The sequence below is a fragment of the Lycium barbarum genome, chromosome 3, assembly GCF_019175385.1.
Source record: "Lycium barbarum isolate Lr01 chromosome 3, ASM1917538v2, whole genome shotgun sequence".
Lineage (NCBI taxonomy): Eukaryota > Viridiplantae > Streptophyta > Magnoliopsida > Solanales > Solanaceae > Lycium > Lycium barbarum.
The window spans coordinates 123,072,357-123,090,799 of NC_083339.1; the positions used below are offsets into that span (position 1 = coordinate 123,072,357).

The 18,443-nt window shown below is 36.1% G+C and overlaps 3 protein-coding genes across 5 annotated transcripts; all 3 read right to left on the minus strand.

Moving 5' to 3' along the window:
* Positions 1–3,967: 3,967 nt before the first annotated feature.
* LOC132632183 (uncharacterized) lies at positions 3,968–5,357 on the minus strand. Its single transcript, XM_060348015.1, has one exon. It carries the CDS (start codon positions 5,168–5,170, stop codon positions 4,301–4,303), a length of 870 nt encoding a protein of 289 aa, XP_060203998.1. The 5' UTR covers positions 5,171–5,357; the 3' UTR covers positions 3,968–4,300.
* A 3,250-nt stretch (positions 5,358–8,607) lies between these two features.
* LOC132632188 (protein TRANSPARENT TESTA GLABRA 1-like) lies at positions 8,608–13,565 on the minus strand. 3 transcript variants are annotated; one of them, XM_060348018.1, is made up of 2 exons: positions 11,894–13,565; positions 8,608–9,770 (listed from the first exon to the last, which is right to left on the minus strand). In XM_060348018.1, exon 1 carries the CDS (start codon positions 12,915–12,917, stop codon positions 11,895–11,897), a length of 1,023 nt encoding a protein of 340 aa, XP_060204001.1. In that variant the 5' UTR covers positions 12,918–13,565; the 3' UTR covers positions 8,608–9,770; position 11,894. The 3 variants fall into 3 exon arrangements, with proteins under 3 accessions (XP_060204001.1, XP_060204003.1, XP_060204002.1); XM_060348020.1 differs by having other exon boundaries at positions 8,609–9,465; XM_060348019.1 differs by lacking the exon at positions 8,608–9,770 and having other exon boundaries at positions 11,582–12,923; positions 13,003–13,565.
* A 141-nt stretch (positions 13,566–13,706) lies between these two features.
* LOC132632187 (protein TRANSPARENT TESTA GLABRA 1) lies at positions 13,707–15,241 on the minus strand. The gene has a single exon (XM_060348017.1). It carries the CDS (start codon positions 15,016–15,018, stop codon positions 13,990–13,992), a length of 1,029 nt encoding a protein of 342 aa, XP_060204000.1. The 5' UTR covers positions 15,019–15,241; the 3' UTR covers positions 13,707–13,989.
* Positions 15,242–18,443: the final 3,202 nt, after the last annotated feature.

The following is an 18,443-nucleotide window of genomic DNA, read 5'->3' on the forward strand; positions in this document are numbered from 1 at the left end:
TTAGCACCCACCCACGCTAAGTCATACCCTTAGGTGTTATTGCTTCATACTATTAGTTTCATGACCCAGACACAATAAACAGTTAAACACAAATTTGTGTTATACTGTTAACAAAAACATTACGATAAGATGCTTTCAAAATAACCATCAGGCACCTGTCCACAATTTCTGCCTGACCAGTAAACTCCCCAGCAGTAAACGAGTTGAATCAAGAACCAAAAAAGGGTAAGCACTTTTCTTCGGTGCTTCCTTCTAATCTCTTCGGTTTCCAATCTCCTGAAGAGTTTTTTCTGCTTTTACTTTTCTGGTTTATTCATTGAGTTATGATGGTTGGAATGACTGCACCAGATAATCAGCTCCATTAAAGAAACATTTAACACCGCTACGTCATAGCTTGGTTTAGATAAGCTATTGACCAACCATTTTTAATGTCACTGAAAGTTATCCGCGTTGGCTTGTTCCCTAAGCAGATGAAGAAGGAATTCTTATGTCATCCCAATTAGAGACGCCACCCATGTATCGTGGTGCATATTGCGGTGAATTGCACCTCCACAGTCCACAGATTTCATTAAGAAGGTCTATGATCGCTTCATTCCCTAATCAAAGCTTCAAAAGCCCGAATTATTTTCCATTTCGACAAGTTGTGGGAAGTCTAAACCACACCTATATGGCTACTTTAGAAGAAAATTAGCTTCTGCAATCAAATCATTGAATAGATCCTCGACCTCAATATACATCTAAACCACAGCTTCTACAGTCATAATTAAATTGCACTTCCCTATCAGCTTTTCACAAACTTTAAAACAACAGAGCACTGTACAACTTTTTGTACCTATATGATTGATATGGAAAGCTTTTCTCATAGGAATCATTCAAAAAGATAAACTAGGAAAAGAAGGAAAGGCACTATAACCATCAAATGTTGCTTCAGAATCCACTTCATGACCTAGACACAATAAACAAATGAACTCCTCGTGTGAACCATCAGGCAACCATCGCCACAATTTCCACAAAGTTCTGTGTTAGGTCTTATTGGTCCACCACTAAAAAGAAAATGGCAATCATAATCAATGCCTCTTGCAACTTGCTGGAGACATCTTTCTAATGCTTGCCTGTCACTTGCCCAGCAGTACATACTTCAATCAAGACCCAGAAGAACCATGAACTTGCCTCCTTCTGACCGCTTTGGTTTCCTATAAGTTATCCGTTTAACACAAATTTTCGATTACCTAGAATTAACTTGTATCACTGTGTACTCAGGCATTTCAACGATGTCACAGAAATGCGCGCAACAACAACCCTCTCACACACTCGTGATATATGGTTTTCATCTGCAGAGTAACTCATTCTATACCAATCCAATATATCAATAAATACCTATGTTTGAAACTCATCATGGCTAAAGTGGAGTGATTTCTATCAGGGGAAAAATGAAAACACAAACAATTCCCATAGTCTAAGTTTATAGCTAACAACAACACTATTATATGACCACTCCATTAGCATAACAGAGGACTCTACAACTTCAAAATATTCAACTTCTCCAGTTCTTGTTTGCACTTTATCAAACAACATTAGCATAATGACACTATTACTATATGACACACCATTAGAATTACAGAGGACTCTACAATTACAAAATCGGGGATTCTATATTCAAGTTCTCCAGTTCTTGTTTTCCCTTTATCAAACCATTAAGAATTATTTCTCAGTCTTCTGCTCGTCAAAATACATTTGCCTATTCATTTGATTGATCCCTGTTCTGAATTGTCCAATGCAGGAAAACTAATTTTCGTAGCTTTTGAACTCAAACATGACCAGCGGCAAACACTTTTACCAAAATTAACTACACAAGTTAAATTTTAAAGATGCAGAGACAAAACGAGTAGAGTGAGAATTGAAGGGTTACATGTGTTCAGTGTTCACTGTAAAAGAAATTGAAAATCCAGCCAAAAACTAAAAGTCATGAATGAAATAACCTAAGACCTTTATAAAACCATTTGAATGAACTAGTATATCTTATGCGAATGACAGCTTTTCATTTACCGTGATGCAAAAGCCAACTTTATGGACATGAACCCATGGGAAAGAGTCAAACTATCAAGTCTAAACATTAAGACACTGCAAAATATCCTGAGACCTTTATAATTTCTCTTAGATGCACATAATTATCTAATGTAGGAGACATCATGTGCTCTTAATACTCTGTGGACACGGAAAAGAAGCCAAGTTAGAAAGATGAGAAGAGGTCACCATAACAATCAGGACTTGTAGATTAATAATCTGTGATAACTCATCCTTCACTTTCACCAAACTCCACCCCTTTTCCCAAAAAGTAAAAAGAAGAAAAAGCAAAAAAAAAAAAAAAAAAAAGAAGAAGAGGAGAGACAACTAAAAAGATTAGAAAGACGCAAAGTTGTCAAGCTGAACCAGCCTAACATTTCAGGAACCTAGAGAGAAGGGATCAGAAGAAAGTGAGGTTCAAGGGCCCTAAGGCTATAATCAAATTGTCTGCCATGTTTCTCCTTCTTCTGCATGTCACCTCACAGGGATTAAGGAAATTATATTACATGAATGAAGACCTCATCAATAATTTATAAAAACTAGGATTTTTTTTCTCCTTTTTGGTTGGGAGCGCTTATGAGTGGGCTTTGTCAACTTTGATCACCACATTTTAAGGCCTTGAGAACTCTCAATCCTCAAATTGGTGCCAATTAGAGGAGCACAACCTATTGATGTCCTCTCATTGATTCCTCCGAAATTTCCCTCCTACCTTTAAGAAAGCTTAATTAACTCTAATTTCTCTTCTTCTTTTTTTAATTTTTTATGAAGAATCGTTTCATTTAAGGCATCAACCAGATGCAATGAGTAGTACATCTACCTGCCAAGAGTCCTAAATAGTTTCTAATTTCTTTCATACAGATCCGCAAGATTATCTACTTTATGCTAATTAAGCCACAAATCTAAATCCACAAAAAGCTGATGACAATGATTTTTTCCTTTCCATTCCTTTCTCCCTAATTCCAGCCTTCTCCTCTTTTATGGTGTTACCGATACCTATATTTCTCTAAGAAATGGGCAAACCTCGCAATTTTTTTTTTTTTTTAAAGACGAAGTTACAACTAATTCAAACCAAAGATGGTGTCCTATCAAGCAAAAGAAACTACTAACGCCAATTAGTATTATTTTTTATTGTTAATACTAGGTATTATGTTGCAAACAAAAACATATATTGGCTTTGCAAAATTCTTATGTAAGGGATTAGTCTTCCTTATACATCCAACCAAACGACCCCCAACGGCTCTCTTTTATAGGCTGCTCTCAAACCTGCAGAAGCACTGACAAATTCAGCATAACACCCACCAGCAAAGCACTTACTGTTCATCAGACCTTGGTCAATGACCACCATGCATACACACATACACAAAGCCTAAAAGAATAGTCTGCTACTATAACTTTCAACTCCTGTGGCAGCTATGATGGCAGAGTAAAACAAGAGGCAATGTAAAGCCCCAAAAAAAAATTCAATGTAGGTCGGGGATAGACCCCTAAGCTTGTCCCATTCAGGTACTGAGTTTTGGTTTGACTTCCTAATAAAGATGAAGTTGTGTGACCGAAATTGAAATAGATATTCTGCAGTTAAATCCTCTAACATAAATTGCAAGATCCAGTTTAAAATCCCCCAGCTACTTGAAGCTTAGCCATTCCCTCCATGGCAAGACAAAGTATATTCAACATAAAAGGTCATTATATTCTTTAGCACTATGAATACCTGAAGCTCATTTTGTAGCAACCATGAATTTAGTAATGATTCCAAAATAGGCAAGACAAAAAGGTGCACAAAATCCACCTCCAATCCTAAAGTGATCTAAACCAAAAACTTTTAGACATTCAAAATCATCTCAAGTGATAGGAAACAAGGCTCACCCAAATATAATAAGCACACATATTGACTGTGAGATGTTAATTATCAAGTTATTTCCACTTGGAAGCACCACAAGTACAATGCTAATTGAATTTCAAATGCCATCCTGTTCTTCTCAGGACAATACAAGAAGCTCTCACTGTTAGAAAGATATACACGCATTAAATATTAAATCCTCAATACCCCTGAGATGGATATTAACATGAATAGAAAGCTAAATGACGCAATTCGTTCTGTGTAACTGTATCTAAATAATCCTATAAAATATATGACATTAAACCTTCAAGTCCTGTGAAGTCATCTTTATTATGAACCATGTAGTAGTAGTCAAAAATACAATCTTGGAAGGACAAGAGCTCAAACTCACCTCCCACATCAACGATCAAACGAATCAGCCTCCACCCACTTCCAGTAATGCTTTTTACATGAAACTGCACCATCTTTGACCATACTCCCACTAGAATCTCCATACTCATCGTTTTCTTCCGTGCAAAACTCCTCATCAGGCAAACCATCCACTACAGCCTCAACTGTATGCAGCACATAGCAAGCAGGCAATCCAGGATACGACGCTGAAACCCTTTCTTCCACCTTCTTCGTATACGAATTAGGCAAAATCTTAACAACCCCATTCTCTCCAAATTCCCCACCAAGCACTGAACCAAGTTCTTCTTTCACAGCACGAAAAGCCGCATCTTCAACTGTCTCTCCAGGCTTCATCTTTTCAGACAACGGCCTACACCGTTGCCTAACAATGCCATTCGACAATTCTTGATGCGATTCGACAAGGACTTTATTGTCCTTTCCAATGACCCTGACAACCATAACCTCAACAGTTCTAACAGGAGGTATAGCATCAGCTAACAAAGTCTCCCCTTCAGATAACTCTAACCAAAGATTATTAACATTCTTGGTTCCAGGCTTAACCCCCCAAGAAGCAAAAGAATCTGAAGGCATACGTGGCCTTAACCAATCCGAGAGTGATTGTGGATTAGGAAAGTGGTTACGAAGGTTTGTTGAAGTGGGGTTGGACATAGTGGGAATTCTGAGGAATCTACGGGGGTTAAGAGGGAAAGAAACAAGAGGGGTGAATTTACGGAGAAGAGAAGAAGTGGGGTTGTTGGAAGAAGAAGAGAAGATGATGAACACAGAAAAAGCAGTGAAGATGAAGTCAGGGAAGGAAGTTGGTTTCTTGTGGAGATGTGGTGGTTGTGGTGGTTGTTGTGGTGGTGGCTGAGAAGACATGTCAAGTAGTTTTAGTTGATAGTGTGATGAGGAAGAAGAAGAATTGGTGAGGTTCCATGATAAGAATGAAAGACAAGGTGAGGAGAAGAGGGGGTAATTGTTTGGAGAATATGGAATTAGAGGTTGAGATCTATTGTTCTTTTGAAATTGGGATCAAAGACTCCACATTCCTTTTCCTAATTGGCTTCCAAAATCTTACTATTAACTTTTCGGTTTGACTTGCTTTTTGGACGACTTTCATTAGGTGGCATGTGGTTGCCAAAACTCCTAGGGTCAACCGCACAGATGCCCCCGTTTCGGGGTGGTCTTTAACTTTGGCCCCTGAATTTTGTGGTTTTAACTTTTTGTCCTTCGGCGCTTTTGACACGATATAAGTTTAGATTTCGCTCGTCAAAACTTACATTTAGCTCGGCATATGTATCACAACGTCACACAAGTTATGCCGGACACAACAAAACTTTCAACACTCAACATAATCTGAAAACGGCACAAGTTTACATTTCGCTCGGCAAAGTTTACATTTTGCTCGACATATGTATCATAACATCCCACAAGTTATGCCGGACGCAGCAAAACTTTCAACACTCAACATAATTTGAAAAATGCTACTCAACTTATAACGCATAACTTAATTCCTACAGAACTTGTGCCGAGCGAGACAATAATACTACACAACTTATTACGCATAACTTAAAGAACAGTGCGTTTGAAGGGCAATCCGTGCATAAACTTCAAATTCCTTTGAGTTTGTAAAATAAACTTTTAACTTTGGCAAACTATTTAGCTAAGCCTTATTAAGGACATATACGGAGAGTCGAGACCCAGGTCAGGACAGTGGGAGGGATCTCAGACCACTTTCCGGTCATGATAGGGTTGCACTAGGGATCAGCCCTTAGCCTTTTTTTACTTACCTTGGTGATGAACGAATTGACACGACATATTCAAAGGGAGATAATGTGGTGTATGTTATTTACTGATGACATAGTATTGGTTGACGAGACATGCAGCGGAGTTAATAAGAGGCTGGAAATTTGGAGAGAGACTCTTGAGTCTAAAGGTTTCAGGTTAAGCAGGACAAAAATAGAGTATATAGAGTGCAAGTTCAGTGATGTGATGCAGGAGGCAGAGGTAAAAGTGAAGATCGGGAAACTAGTCATACCTAAAAAAGGAACCTTCAAGTATCTTGAGTCCATAATACAAGGAGACGGAGAGATTGACAATGATGTTGCAGATCGTATTGGAGTGGGTGAAGTAGAGGCTTGCCTTCGAAGTATTGTGCGATAAGAATGTGTCGCCTAGGCTTAAAGGTAAGTTCTACAAAGTGGTGGTTAAACCGGTGTTGATGTATGGGGCGAGCCAGTCAAGAACGCCCACGTTTAGAAGATGAAGGTAGCAGAGATAAGGATGCTTAAATGGATGTGTGGGTATACCCGGAGAGATATGATAAGGGACGACGTTATTCGGGACAAGGTAGGAGTGAAATCAGTAGTAGACAAGATGAGGAAAACGCGACTAAGATGATTTGGGCATGTGAAGAGGAGGTGCGAGGATGCACTTAGTAAGGAGGTGCGAGAGGTTGGCCGTAACAAGAGGTAGAAAAGGTAAAGGTAGGTCAGGAAAGAACTGGGGGGGGGGGGGGTGATTAGACAAAACATGGCAAAGCTCCAGCTAACTGAGGAGATGACCTTAGATAAAAGAGTATGAAGGTTCGAGAATTAGTGTAGAACGTTAGTAGATAGTTGTGTGTTGTCACACCCTGGCTGGAAGGACTTGGGGAAGGGGGGGGGGGGGGGGGGGAGAGCTTTTAGTAGTAGTATTTAATTATCATGTAATTTCCTATGATTGATGTGTATTCCTATCTTTTGTTGCATTTATTTTGTATCTTGCCATTTTGATGTCTTCTTTGTTTTAGCCGGGGGTCTTTCGAAAATATCCTCTGTACCCCATAAAGGTAAAGGTAAGGTCTGCATACATCCTATCCTCCCCAAACCCCACTTGTGGGAGTATACTGGGTGTGTTGTTGTTGTTTATTTGGCTAAGCTTATAAGTTTGTTAAACTGATTTATAGCATTTTTTGACTTATTATGCATTTGGTACTAATATTTTAAAGTGCGTATAAATTAAGTGTTTATAAGCCAAAATCAGTCATAAGTCAAAAGTTGGTCATCCCCAACTTATGATTTTTCAGCTTATAAGCATTTTTAATTTGACCAAGTTTTTTTTTACTATTTTATTCTTAATATCTTTTAGAATTCTCAAAAGACCTTTTCCAAAATAAAATTTCGAACTTCTCCTCCACTACATATCCATCCTTCCTCCTTTTCTTTTACAGTAATATTTTTATATTTATAATTTTTAGTAAAAATTTTAAGAGTATATTCGTCATTTTAACAAAGAACAACGTATCAACACATTTTTACCAAACACATCCAATGTTTATTTTAAGTTTTAAAGCTTTTATCCAAACACGTAACTGCTTATTTATAAAAATCAGTTCAATTACTTAAAACTTATCATCTATTTACAATGAGCTTTCCTTTGGTTTGTACTTTTTACAAATTAAAATGGTTTCAAGTTCTCCAAAAATTCAAAAAACTATTTGAAAGTTTACAGAAAAAATTAAGGTATGTTTTGAGCTTTTGAAAAACAGTTTTTAGATTTTTGGACAAAATGTTTCGTCATTTTAACAAAGAACAATGTATCAACACGTTTTTACCAAACACATCCAATGTTTATTTTAAGTTTTAAAGCTTTTATCCAAACACGTAACTGCTTATTTATAAAAATCAATTCAATTACTTAAAACTTATCATCTATTTACAACGAGCTTTCCTTTGGTTTGTGCTTTTTACAAATTAAAATGGTTTCAAGTTCTCCAAAAATTCAAAAAACTATTTGAAAGTTTACAGAAAAAATTAAGGTATGTTTTGAGCTTTTGAAAAACAGTTTTTAGATTTTTGGACAAAATGTTTGTTTGAGACATTTTAGCAGAAACTTTACTTTACTGCGAAAACAGCTAAATGAACAAAGTTGACCAGTAATTTCCTTTACAAACTCGGTGTTTGGATATTTCTTTCAACTAAAAGTGCAACCTTTTCAGCTTCAAATTCTTCCAAAAAAAAGAAAGAAAGTAAAACAGTGATTATAAGAGAATTTGGTAAGTTCAATGAAGAAACAGAGAGAACCTTTTACTTTTTTGCAATTTTTCTATTTCATCTGACTGTGCAAGAAGTCCACATATAAAGCACACTGGTTATAAAAGATTCATGTACCAGCTTCAAGTAACTTAAAATAGGAAGAATACTTGAGTAATTTAATATCTCAATGAAAATAATTTGACAGTTAACAAATTGCTTTTATCATCTCCGTTACACTTATTTGTCAAATTGAAGTCTACAAGAGGTGGAAAAAAAAGTATTGAACTTAACGTTTTTGTTTTCCAAATGGTGGTACGTGGTGTCTGAAAGTGAAAAGTACAATCCCTCCAACTTCTTGACCAAAGGCAAAATATTTTTCATCACTTACAAAGAGATCAGAAAATCAAGCCCCCGAAATTCCACACTGCAAATCTAAGAGAAAAATAGCTTCAAACATCTGCAACAGCAGGTTTATGACTCTGTTCTTGCTTTCTAATGTACTTTGGAAGACTAAATAAATTGTTAAAAGTTTGGGAGTTACTGTTTAAATCTTAACAAAAAGAAAGATAAAACTTCCATCTTGTTATAGACATATTAGTTCGCCACTTCTCTAGCTGCACGGCGTTCTTAATATTGTAATGTCAACCATGGAGGCAAAAGTATGACACAGGAAATACCATCAAGTAATTCTGACAACTAGTTCGAAACTGCTTTCAAGTTTCAACTATTCCTTAATTAGAGAAATCTTGAATATGCTCAAATTGTTAGAGACGTTCACCTTAGTTCTAAATTCATTTCGAAAATCACCTCTTTCCAAAAAAAAACACAAACATCACAGAAAAGCAGAGCACAAAGCAAGTCAAATAACACATCTGTGCAAGAAAACGATGGTATACAACACAGCCTGCCAGCTACACATTAGAATTCCTCTTTGAGTTTTGATAAAGAAACTAGGAAAGATATCAATTCGGAAAGATGGTAAATTGAACTGTGACTCTTTTTAAGTAATAAACTGAATTGCCAACAGAGAACTCTTAACAAAGCCACCACCGATTTGCAGGTGCGCCTTCTAAACTCAGAATAAATCATCATCTATCTGACTAATATCCTCCCCACAAACTATAATCCATTTTCTTTTAATATATGAAAAGCTGAAACCTACAAAAGGAGAAGACTTTTTCCAAGGTTAAGACATAACTAACCCTTGATCCACAGAAACTCCATGTAGAACAAATACAATTAAAACAAAGCTTAGCGAGCAACAATCCAATCTCTCAAACAACAAGATGATCCAGGAATAATGCACGAGTGCATCACACAAAGTTGAAATTTTCGTTCCTGCCAGTTACATAAGATTGTCAGAGCTGCTACTGCAGAATCTAATATCCAATATATAGCTCCCAGACTACAGGATTGCAAGGGAACTCCACAAGTTACATTTCCTCCTGTATTTCAAGATTTTCCTGCAATCACAGAACCTACACTATGGTGACAATTACTTCTACAGCACCATGGAAACAGCTATGAGGAGAATACCTAGTCCCACTTTACGAAGTCAAAAAGTTTGACAACGCTTCGCGAAACTAAGTATATATTTTTCAGAACAGAATATATGTAGGGCACATGAAATTGTTTAAAGGCGTCCTATGGAACTTAACGAATAGTTTTCACTTTTCACAGGACCAAGTCTAATGATATCTTGTCACTCAAAGTACTCCAGGATAACATTATTACTTCACGAGCTAGTGGCAACCCAGCAACAAATAAAGAAAACAGTTTCGCTACTAGTTTTCATGCAGTCCATAAAACTTCATTTGAATAAGTTCAGCAAACAAATTAATCATGAATGTGCTTCAAGCCTTCAATTTGAAGCCTATGGACTTTTATAAGTGATTCCTAGAGTTTTTAAACCTTTATTTATTCAAAATCTTAATTTATTTTCTCACCAGTAAGTGCCTAAAATCTATTTCTTGATTCAATAATTGGACAAATCACATTCTCGAGTCTCCAAAGCGGGTAACTCACTATGTGATGCCAGTCATAATCATCTAAGTTATTCGGACTCTTCACTTTCGGTGCCGCACCCGTGTCGACACAACATGGGTATGGGTGTGGGTGTGGGATCCGTACCCGATCCGGTCAACTGCTTTTGGGTACTTTGACCAAAATCAACGGAGAAATTGCGGACAGATCCAATGATTTTTATAATCCAAACAAAAGATGAGATGGACTTGAAGAAAATGGAATACCTTGTATATTGAAATTTCTTTGTCACTCCTTTTCCTTTTATCTCCTTCCGGGATTCTCCTCTTGGTCAATATTTTCTCCTCATGTTTTTCACATAATATCTCATAATTTAGGTTTTATAATTCTATTTTTAGATATTTTAATTATTTTTAGCCGAATCCCAGCACCAATATCCATACCTGGATCTGTATCCCCAAATCTTAGAATTTAGATCATGAAGGATCCGACCTCTAGATCCGCACCCGTATCAGACACCCGCACCCTAGATCGAGTAACTTAGATAATCATAGCCCCCAAAGGTAACTCGATGCTACAAACAGATATGACATCAGCGAACAACCTCTTGACTCCTTTCATAGTTCTATCCACACAAAACTGCCATCAACCATGCATATCTTCAGCCCTCTAATACTGGTCTAATTCCACTATTCACCATTTGCAGCACCAGAAGAAAGCCCCACCAGTTCCTTTGAAGTTGACTAGCTATACAACCATCAAATAGGCAAATTGTCCTAGAATAACTATAAACAGAAAAATAAGTTGAGGGTTAAAATCTAAAGCATGTTAAATTCGGCACCAATAGGTTGCCACTGAACCACACAAATATACAAAGTCAAGGGTCTCCGAAAACCAATGATGACATCATGTTTCAAAGTATGTACTGACTTTGTTCTTCTATCATAATGTTGAAACATATTTGTCATTAATATCATTCAAGGCCATATTACTTAAATAAGGAAATGTCACCCAAAGCCATTTTAAACAGAATACTCTAGAGCATGAGTAAAGGCTAAAAATGTCTTGATTATCCAACAATTGGTTAAAAAGTCACATTAACTAGTAGCTAGTTCAAGTGTGCTTCTACTTTCTGTGAGTTAATTTTTTTTTTTTTTCTTTTCTTTTGAAACAAAGTCGTTTAATGTGAGTTAAATTTCAAATCTTGCATCACAATATAGGTTAATTCCCTAACTCAACAGATACAATACAAATTTTGTTTCTATACGTCATAAGAATCAGGAACTACATAAAAAGTGAAACCACATAAACAGGCATCCTTCATTCAATAACTCATTAATATACTCTACCACAAGCAAGAATCAGCAGGATTTCAGAATTACTGAATCAGCTTTTCCTTTTCTGCTCTTTTGCCACACACAATAAGTTATAGCTAACACTTTCAAGCAGTCCAAAAAGGCTGCACAACAACATCCAAGCTCTAACCCTTTTCCTCCACGAAGCAACAGACATACTAGTAATAGCAATAGTTATCATAAAGGAAAAATTCAATCATCCAATTACCTTATACCCTTTTTTTTTTTTTTGGAAACTGTCCAATAACCTTATACTTTAAGCATCTGCAACTTGTTAGAAAACGCAATGGCAATCCAATCACGTTGTGCAGCAGACCACTGAAGTTGATTAATCTCAGCTCCAGCATAGTACATGGACATGGGATCAATCCCATTTGGCCCCGCAACAGTAGGCAACTCCCAAACGAGTGCCTGCCCATCATCCCCAGCTGAACAAATATTTCTAGAACTCTGTGGAGCCCATGCAATAGCGTTCACACTCGCTTGATGCCTTTCCAACTCTGCCACAGGCATTGCTGGAGACCTAATATCTAAAATCACAATCTTGTGGCTATATATGGTAGCCATGTATCTCAAATCCTGCTTGTTCCAAGCCAACCTCAACAACGGAGTGTCCGGTTGTGGGGACTCATAAATAATTGTCAAATGTTCATTATCCCTCAAATCGAAAATCCTAACTGACCCATCAGCAGAAACCGAGGCAAACACCCCAGCCTCACCCCAAGCTATGTCATATACCTCTTTGTCATGGGCTTTCAGTTGAGTTTCGACAACCCCTTTTTCAACATCCCAGATGGTACAAGTAGTATCAATACTGGAAGTACCAATTCTTCTGGGCTCAACTTCATTCCAATCAAAAGACGTCAAAGGGGCACAGCATTCACTAGTTTTACTGTTGTTGAGAGTGAAAAGGGGTTCGACAGAAGTTTCATGAACATCCCAGAGACGGAGGTAGTCACTGGAAGAGGCGAGAATGTCATTGGACTTGAGGGAAGCAGAAGGATTGGGATGGAACATGAGTTTCGTAGGCGGATAAGGGTGATCGAAAGAGAGATTTGTAATGGGCTTAAGGGTTAGGGTATCTTCATCGAAGGAGAGAATGTCGACACGGTTGTTGAATTCTTCGATAAAGCTGCCAACAGCAATGGGAGAGCAGTAGTTGGGGAGGAGAGGAGTGAAGGAGGAAAAGGCCATGGCATAGATGGGGTAGGAGGAGTCATATGTGACGGAGTTTTCAGATCGGAGGTGCGATTCTTGACTTGAATTTTCCATATTTAGCTGGATGAATTGGGGAAAATGGAAGTGAGATTATGTGTGTGTTATGAGTTGGAATTGGAAAACATATTGTTAAGCTTACATTTGACTCCTAGAAAATCCGTCATGCTGACCGGCAGTTCGCTAAAAGGAAAAAAAGGTTAGCAGTTGGTAGCTATTCATAATGTTGAAGCACATCTGTCATTAATGTCATTCAAAGCCATATTACTTAATAAGAAAATGTCACCCAAAGCCATTTTAAACAGAATTCTCTAGAGCATAAGTAAAGGTTAAAAATGTCTAACGATCCAACAATTGGTTAAAAAGTCACATTTAACTAGTAGCTAATTCAAGTGTGCTTCTAGTTTCTGTGAGTTAAATTTCACACCTTGCATCACAATAAAGGTTAATTTCCCTAACTAAACAGATACAATACAAATTTTGTTTCTATACGTCATAAGAATCAGGAACTACACTTTTTTTTTGAGTCAAAAGAATCAGGAACTACATCAATAAGTGAAACCACATAACAGGAGTCCTACATTCAATAACTCATTAATACATTATCTACCACAAGCAAGAATCAGCAGGATCTCAGAATTACTGAATCAGCATTTCATGTTTCCTTCTTTTGCCACACACAATAAGTTGAAACTATCTAAATGTATAACACCGTCATGCAGTCCAAAAAAGGACACACAGTAACATCCAAGCTCCAACGTAGTAGTAGTTATCTTACGGAAAAACTTTTATTTCTATACGTCATAAGAATCAGGAACTACATAAAAGGTGAAACCACATCAAAGGTAAAACCACATAAACAGGCATCCTACATTCAATAACACATTAATATATTATCTACCACAAGCAAGAATCAGCAGGATCTCACAATTACTGAATCAGATTTTCCTTTTTTGTTCTTTTGCCACACACAATAAGTTGAAACTATCTAAATATATAACACCTTAAAGCAGTCCAAAAAAGTTGCACATTAACATCCAAGCTTTAACCCCTTTCCTCCACGAAACAACAATCATTACTAGTAACATCAACAGTTATCATACACGAAAAATTCAACTATCCAATAACCTTATACTTTAAGCATCTGCAACTTGTTAGAAAACGCAATGGCAATCCAATCACGTGTCGCAGCAGACCACTGAAGTTGATTAATCTCAGCCCCAGCAGAATACATCGACATAGGATCAATCCCATTAGGCCCTGCAACAGTAGGCAACTCCCAAATAAGCGCCTGCCCGTCATCCCCAGCAGAACTAATATGTCTACAACTCTGTGGAGCCCACGCGATCGCATTCACACTCGCCTGATGCCTTTCCAACTCCGCCACAGGCATTGCTGGTGACCTAATATCTAAAATAACAATCTTGTTGCTATCCATCAATATAGTAGCCATATATCTCAAATCCTGCTTATTCCAAGCTAACCTCAACAACGGAGTATCAGGTTGTGGGGACTCATAAATAATCGTCGAATGTTCTTTATCTCTCAAATCGAAAATCCTAACCGATCCATCAGCAGAAACAGAAGCAAAAACCCCAGCTTCACCCCAAGCTATATCATAAACCTCTTTATCATGAGCAATCAATTGAGTTTCAACAACCCCTTTTTCAACATCCCAAATTGTACAAGTAGTATCAATACTGGAAGTACCAATTCTTCTAGGCTCAACTTCATTCCAATCAAAAGACGTTAAAGGGGCACAGTATTCACTAGTTTTACTATTATTAAGAGTAAAAAGGGGTTCAATAGAACTTTCCCGAACTTCCCAAAGACGTAAGTAATCACCTGAAGAAGCAAGAATGTCGTTAGACTTAAGGGAAGCAGTTGGATTAGGATGAAACATGAGTTTAGTAGGTGGATAAGGGTGATCAAAAGAGAGATTAGGAACAGGTTTAAGGGTTAAGGTATCTTCATTAAAAGAAAGAATATCGACACGGTTGTTGAATTCTTCCTTAAAGCTACCGACAGCAATGCGATGATGGCGGCTAGGGAGTGAAGGGGTAAAAGAGGAAAAAGCCATAGCGTAGATAGGGTAAGAGGAGTCATATGTGACTGAGTTTTCAGATCGGAGATGTGATTCTTGACTTGAATTTTCCATGTTTAGTGAGGGGAAAATGGAAGTGAAGTTGTCTCTGTGTGTGTGTGTGTGTGTGTGTTTTATGGGTTTGGTAATGAATTGGAATTGGAGAACATGTTGTTGTGTTTATGTTTGATGTCCTAGAAAGCATGTCATGTTGACCGGTAGTTCGCTAGAAGGAAAGATTGACTACTCGGGTGCTTTATTTTACACAAGACCAAGACAGAGTCATCTTTGGCGGCTGTGTTTATGCATGTGCTTTGGACCATTTGATATGGAAGCTTTAGTGCTTGTTTGGACCCAAGAAGAGCTATACTTTACTGGGCCCTTTGGTTTGAGGTACTTGAAAAGGATATGATATTTAAAGGGAGAATAACCTATATATATATATATATATATATATATATATATATAAGAATAGAGTATATTTGCGAATTGCATTTCTTTTGGAGTGGTCTTTAAATTTTGTCCTTCATATTTGCGGTCTTTAAATTTTACCTCTCATATTTGTGATTTTTAAGTTTTGCCCTTAGCTTGGATACCTGAGGTTCTGGGTTCGAACCCCCGCTCAGGCATAAAATAAAAAAAATAATTTTGCAAGGCAGGGCTGGAGGGAGTGTATGTCGGATCCGACATAAAGTCCTTAAGGAAAAACTAAAGTTATGCCGGAGGGAGCATAGCTTTTCCTCAAGGCATAGTTTAGTTATGCCTTATGGGGCAAAACTTTTCCTTAAGGAACTATGCCTTATGGGGCAGACTTTTAATTAAGGCATAACCAAAAGTATGCCCCATAAGGCGGAACTTTTTCTTAAGGCATAACTTTTAATTATGCCTTAAGAAAAAGTTCCGCCTTATGGGGCATACTTTTAGTTATATTTTGTGGGGCACACTTTTAGTTAAGACATAACTAAAAGTATGCCCCATAAGGCGGAACTTTTCCTTAAGGCATAATTAAAAGTTTGCCTTGAAAAGTAAAAAAAAAAAAAAAGAAGTCTCACGGCAAAGTCTGCCCCCTCGGGCATAACTTTAGTTTTTCCTTAAGGATTGTATGCCGGATCCGGCATACACTCCCCCCAGCCGTGCCTTGCGAAATTATTTTTTTATTTTATGCCTGAGCGGGGATTCGAACCCATAACCCCAAGTATCCAAGCGAAGGGCAAAACTTAAAGAACACAAATATGAGGGGCAAAATTTAAAGATCACCCCAAAAGAAGGGCAATCCGTGCAAAAAAATGTTTATAAAATATAAACTAGTTACAATAGGCCCGTGCTAAGACCAGGCCCAAACTCACAATATAAAAATATTTTTTTTATTAAATAAATATAACATGTCAAATTTTTCTACTGCATAACTAATTTAATGTACTTGCAGGTTAATGATATCTTATTGATAAGTTTTATAATTATTAAACTTTCTTCGTCATACAATTAGATGATTTTAAGAAAAAAATATGTATAAGGAAGAAAGTTAAAGTAGAAAAAATGAGCAAATCTCAAATGAACACAAGTGATTCAATATGCTATACTAAGATGATAAAGTATGATAATTATAACTTGCAGCGATCATAAATCGAAAAATACTTTCGTATTTTTGTGAATTTGCAAGCGTATGATTTTATTTATATATAAAAATTGATTTGTTTTGATACTAATTAAATTTTCACTCATTATTTTGTGTCAAGGGTATATGCTAGTTAAATGTGATTTTTAACCTTAGTTTAGACGAAATTCAAGAAATAACCTACATTTATTAAAATGAACCTCAAAAATAAAAAATTTAATTCTGCATATACTTTATACTTAAAAAGATTAATTTTTGTTAACCAAATAAGAGATTTTAAAGAAAACTCAATATTGACTGATAACATTGTTTTCATGTTCAACACCATATGGCATCACTAATAAATTATACTTTCCGTATTTTAAAAAATCATAGATATTTCAAAGGCGACGTAAAAAAACATAATTTTTTTTATTCACTTAATATTACATTCTTGAAATTTTAACTAAAAATATAATTAAATTAAATTATACGTATATTTTTCAACACCATATGGCATCACATAATAAATTTCATCACATCATAAATTTTACTTTATGTATTTTTAATAAATAATATATATTTCAAAGGCGACGTAAAAAAACATAATTTTTTTATTCACTTAATATTACATTCTTGAAATTTTAACTAAAAAGATGATTTAACACTCTCTCTCTCTCTCTCTCTCTCTATATATATATATATATATATATATATATATCTCAATTAATAGTAATCTTTCTTTCACCACATTTATCTCTCTCTATATTTTATCAGAGTAAGGGTAAAGGTAAAAAAATAATTAATTATTTCTTGATTTTCAAAAATAACAAATATTTTAGATAAAATAGACCAGAAAGACTAAGTAATTTTTAAAACTATACCTGAAAAACATTTTAGTACAATTTTTTTAAACACATAAATATAAATATAAAGTAAAAGAAATGCCTACATGTAAGTAAAAAAAAATTCAGTCTCAAATTTCATAATGCGAATATAAAGTAAAAGAAATGTCTACATGTAAGAATCTATAAAAAACGAACCAACAAGAATAAAAACAAATGGAGAATAACAAGCAACAAATGAAAAGGGAAAAAAATGAGAGAGCAACAAGAAGCAAGAATGTCTAGCAAAGAAATGATTATTTGTTGGGTTAATAGATAAGATCAATAGAAGAAAGTAACATGAGAAATAATATAGGAGGTTCGACTGGTTTTAAAAAGTAGACTGTAAGAACAAAAAGTAAATTTAATTCAAAAAATAAGATTAGGAATTTAATTCAAAAAATAAGATTAGGATAAATTTAATTCAAAAAATAAGATTAGGACCTAAAAGTACTTAATTGAAAAGGTTGATATTAATTTGGAAACTTTTGTGAGGACTACAAAAGTCCTTGGGTTGTCTCTTATACATAGTAGTAAAATAACGAGGGGAGTGCTCCCGAAGAGAAAATTGTAAGTCTAAACTCGAGATTTAGAGGTGCAAAATTAATAGGTACAGAAACTACAATTGCTTCGATGTGAGCTATAGACGTCCTTAGTTTCTCGATTCATTTCATGACTCGAAGTTCATCATTGGCAAAAATAATAATTTGGTTATTCCATTTTGGGATTTGTTCTTATCTGGTTCTTTCTATTCTTAGGGAGGATCCACTGAAAAGACTGGAATAGTATCTTCATTAGCCGAAAGGGGTTACCCTCTAATGACGTCATTCGAAGAACAAACAAGGTTACTGTTTATGATAGAACCAATGGCTAAAGCTCTGTCAGCTTCTTGTAGACTGAACTCTCTTCTCTTTAGGCTCCAAGCATTTTTTTTTTGGGGGGGGGGGGGGGGGGGGGGGTGTTTGGAATTGTCTAATTTAATAGTACCAACAAATTTCTAAAATGACTAGATTCTTCGGCAA

Excerpts from the sequence above, each read along its gene's own strand:
- LOC132632187 (XM_060348017.1), bottom strand. The coding sequence starts at position 15,018 with ATGGAAAATTCAAGTCAAGAATCACATCTCCGATCTGAAAACTCAGTC.
- LOC132632188 (XM_060348018.1), bottom strand. The coding sequence starts at position 12,917 with ATGGAAAATTCAAGTCAAGAATCGCACCTCCGATCTGAAAACTCCGTC.
- LOC132632183 (XM_060348015.1), bottom strand. The coding sequence starts at position 5,170 with ATGTCTTCTCAGCCACCACCACAACAACCACCACAACCACCACATCTC.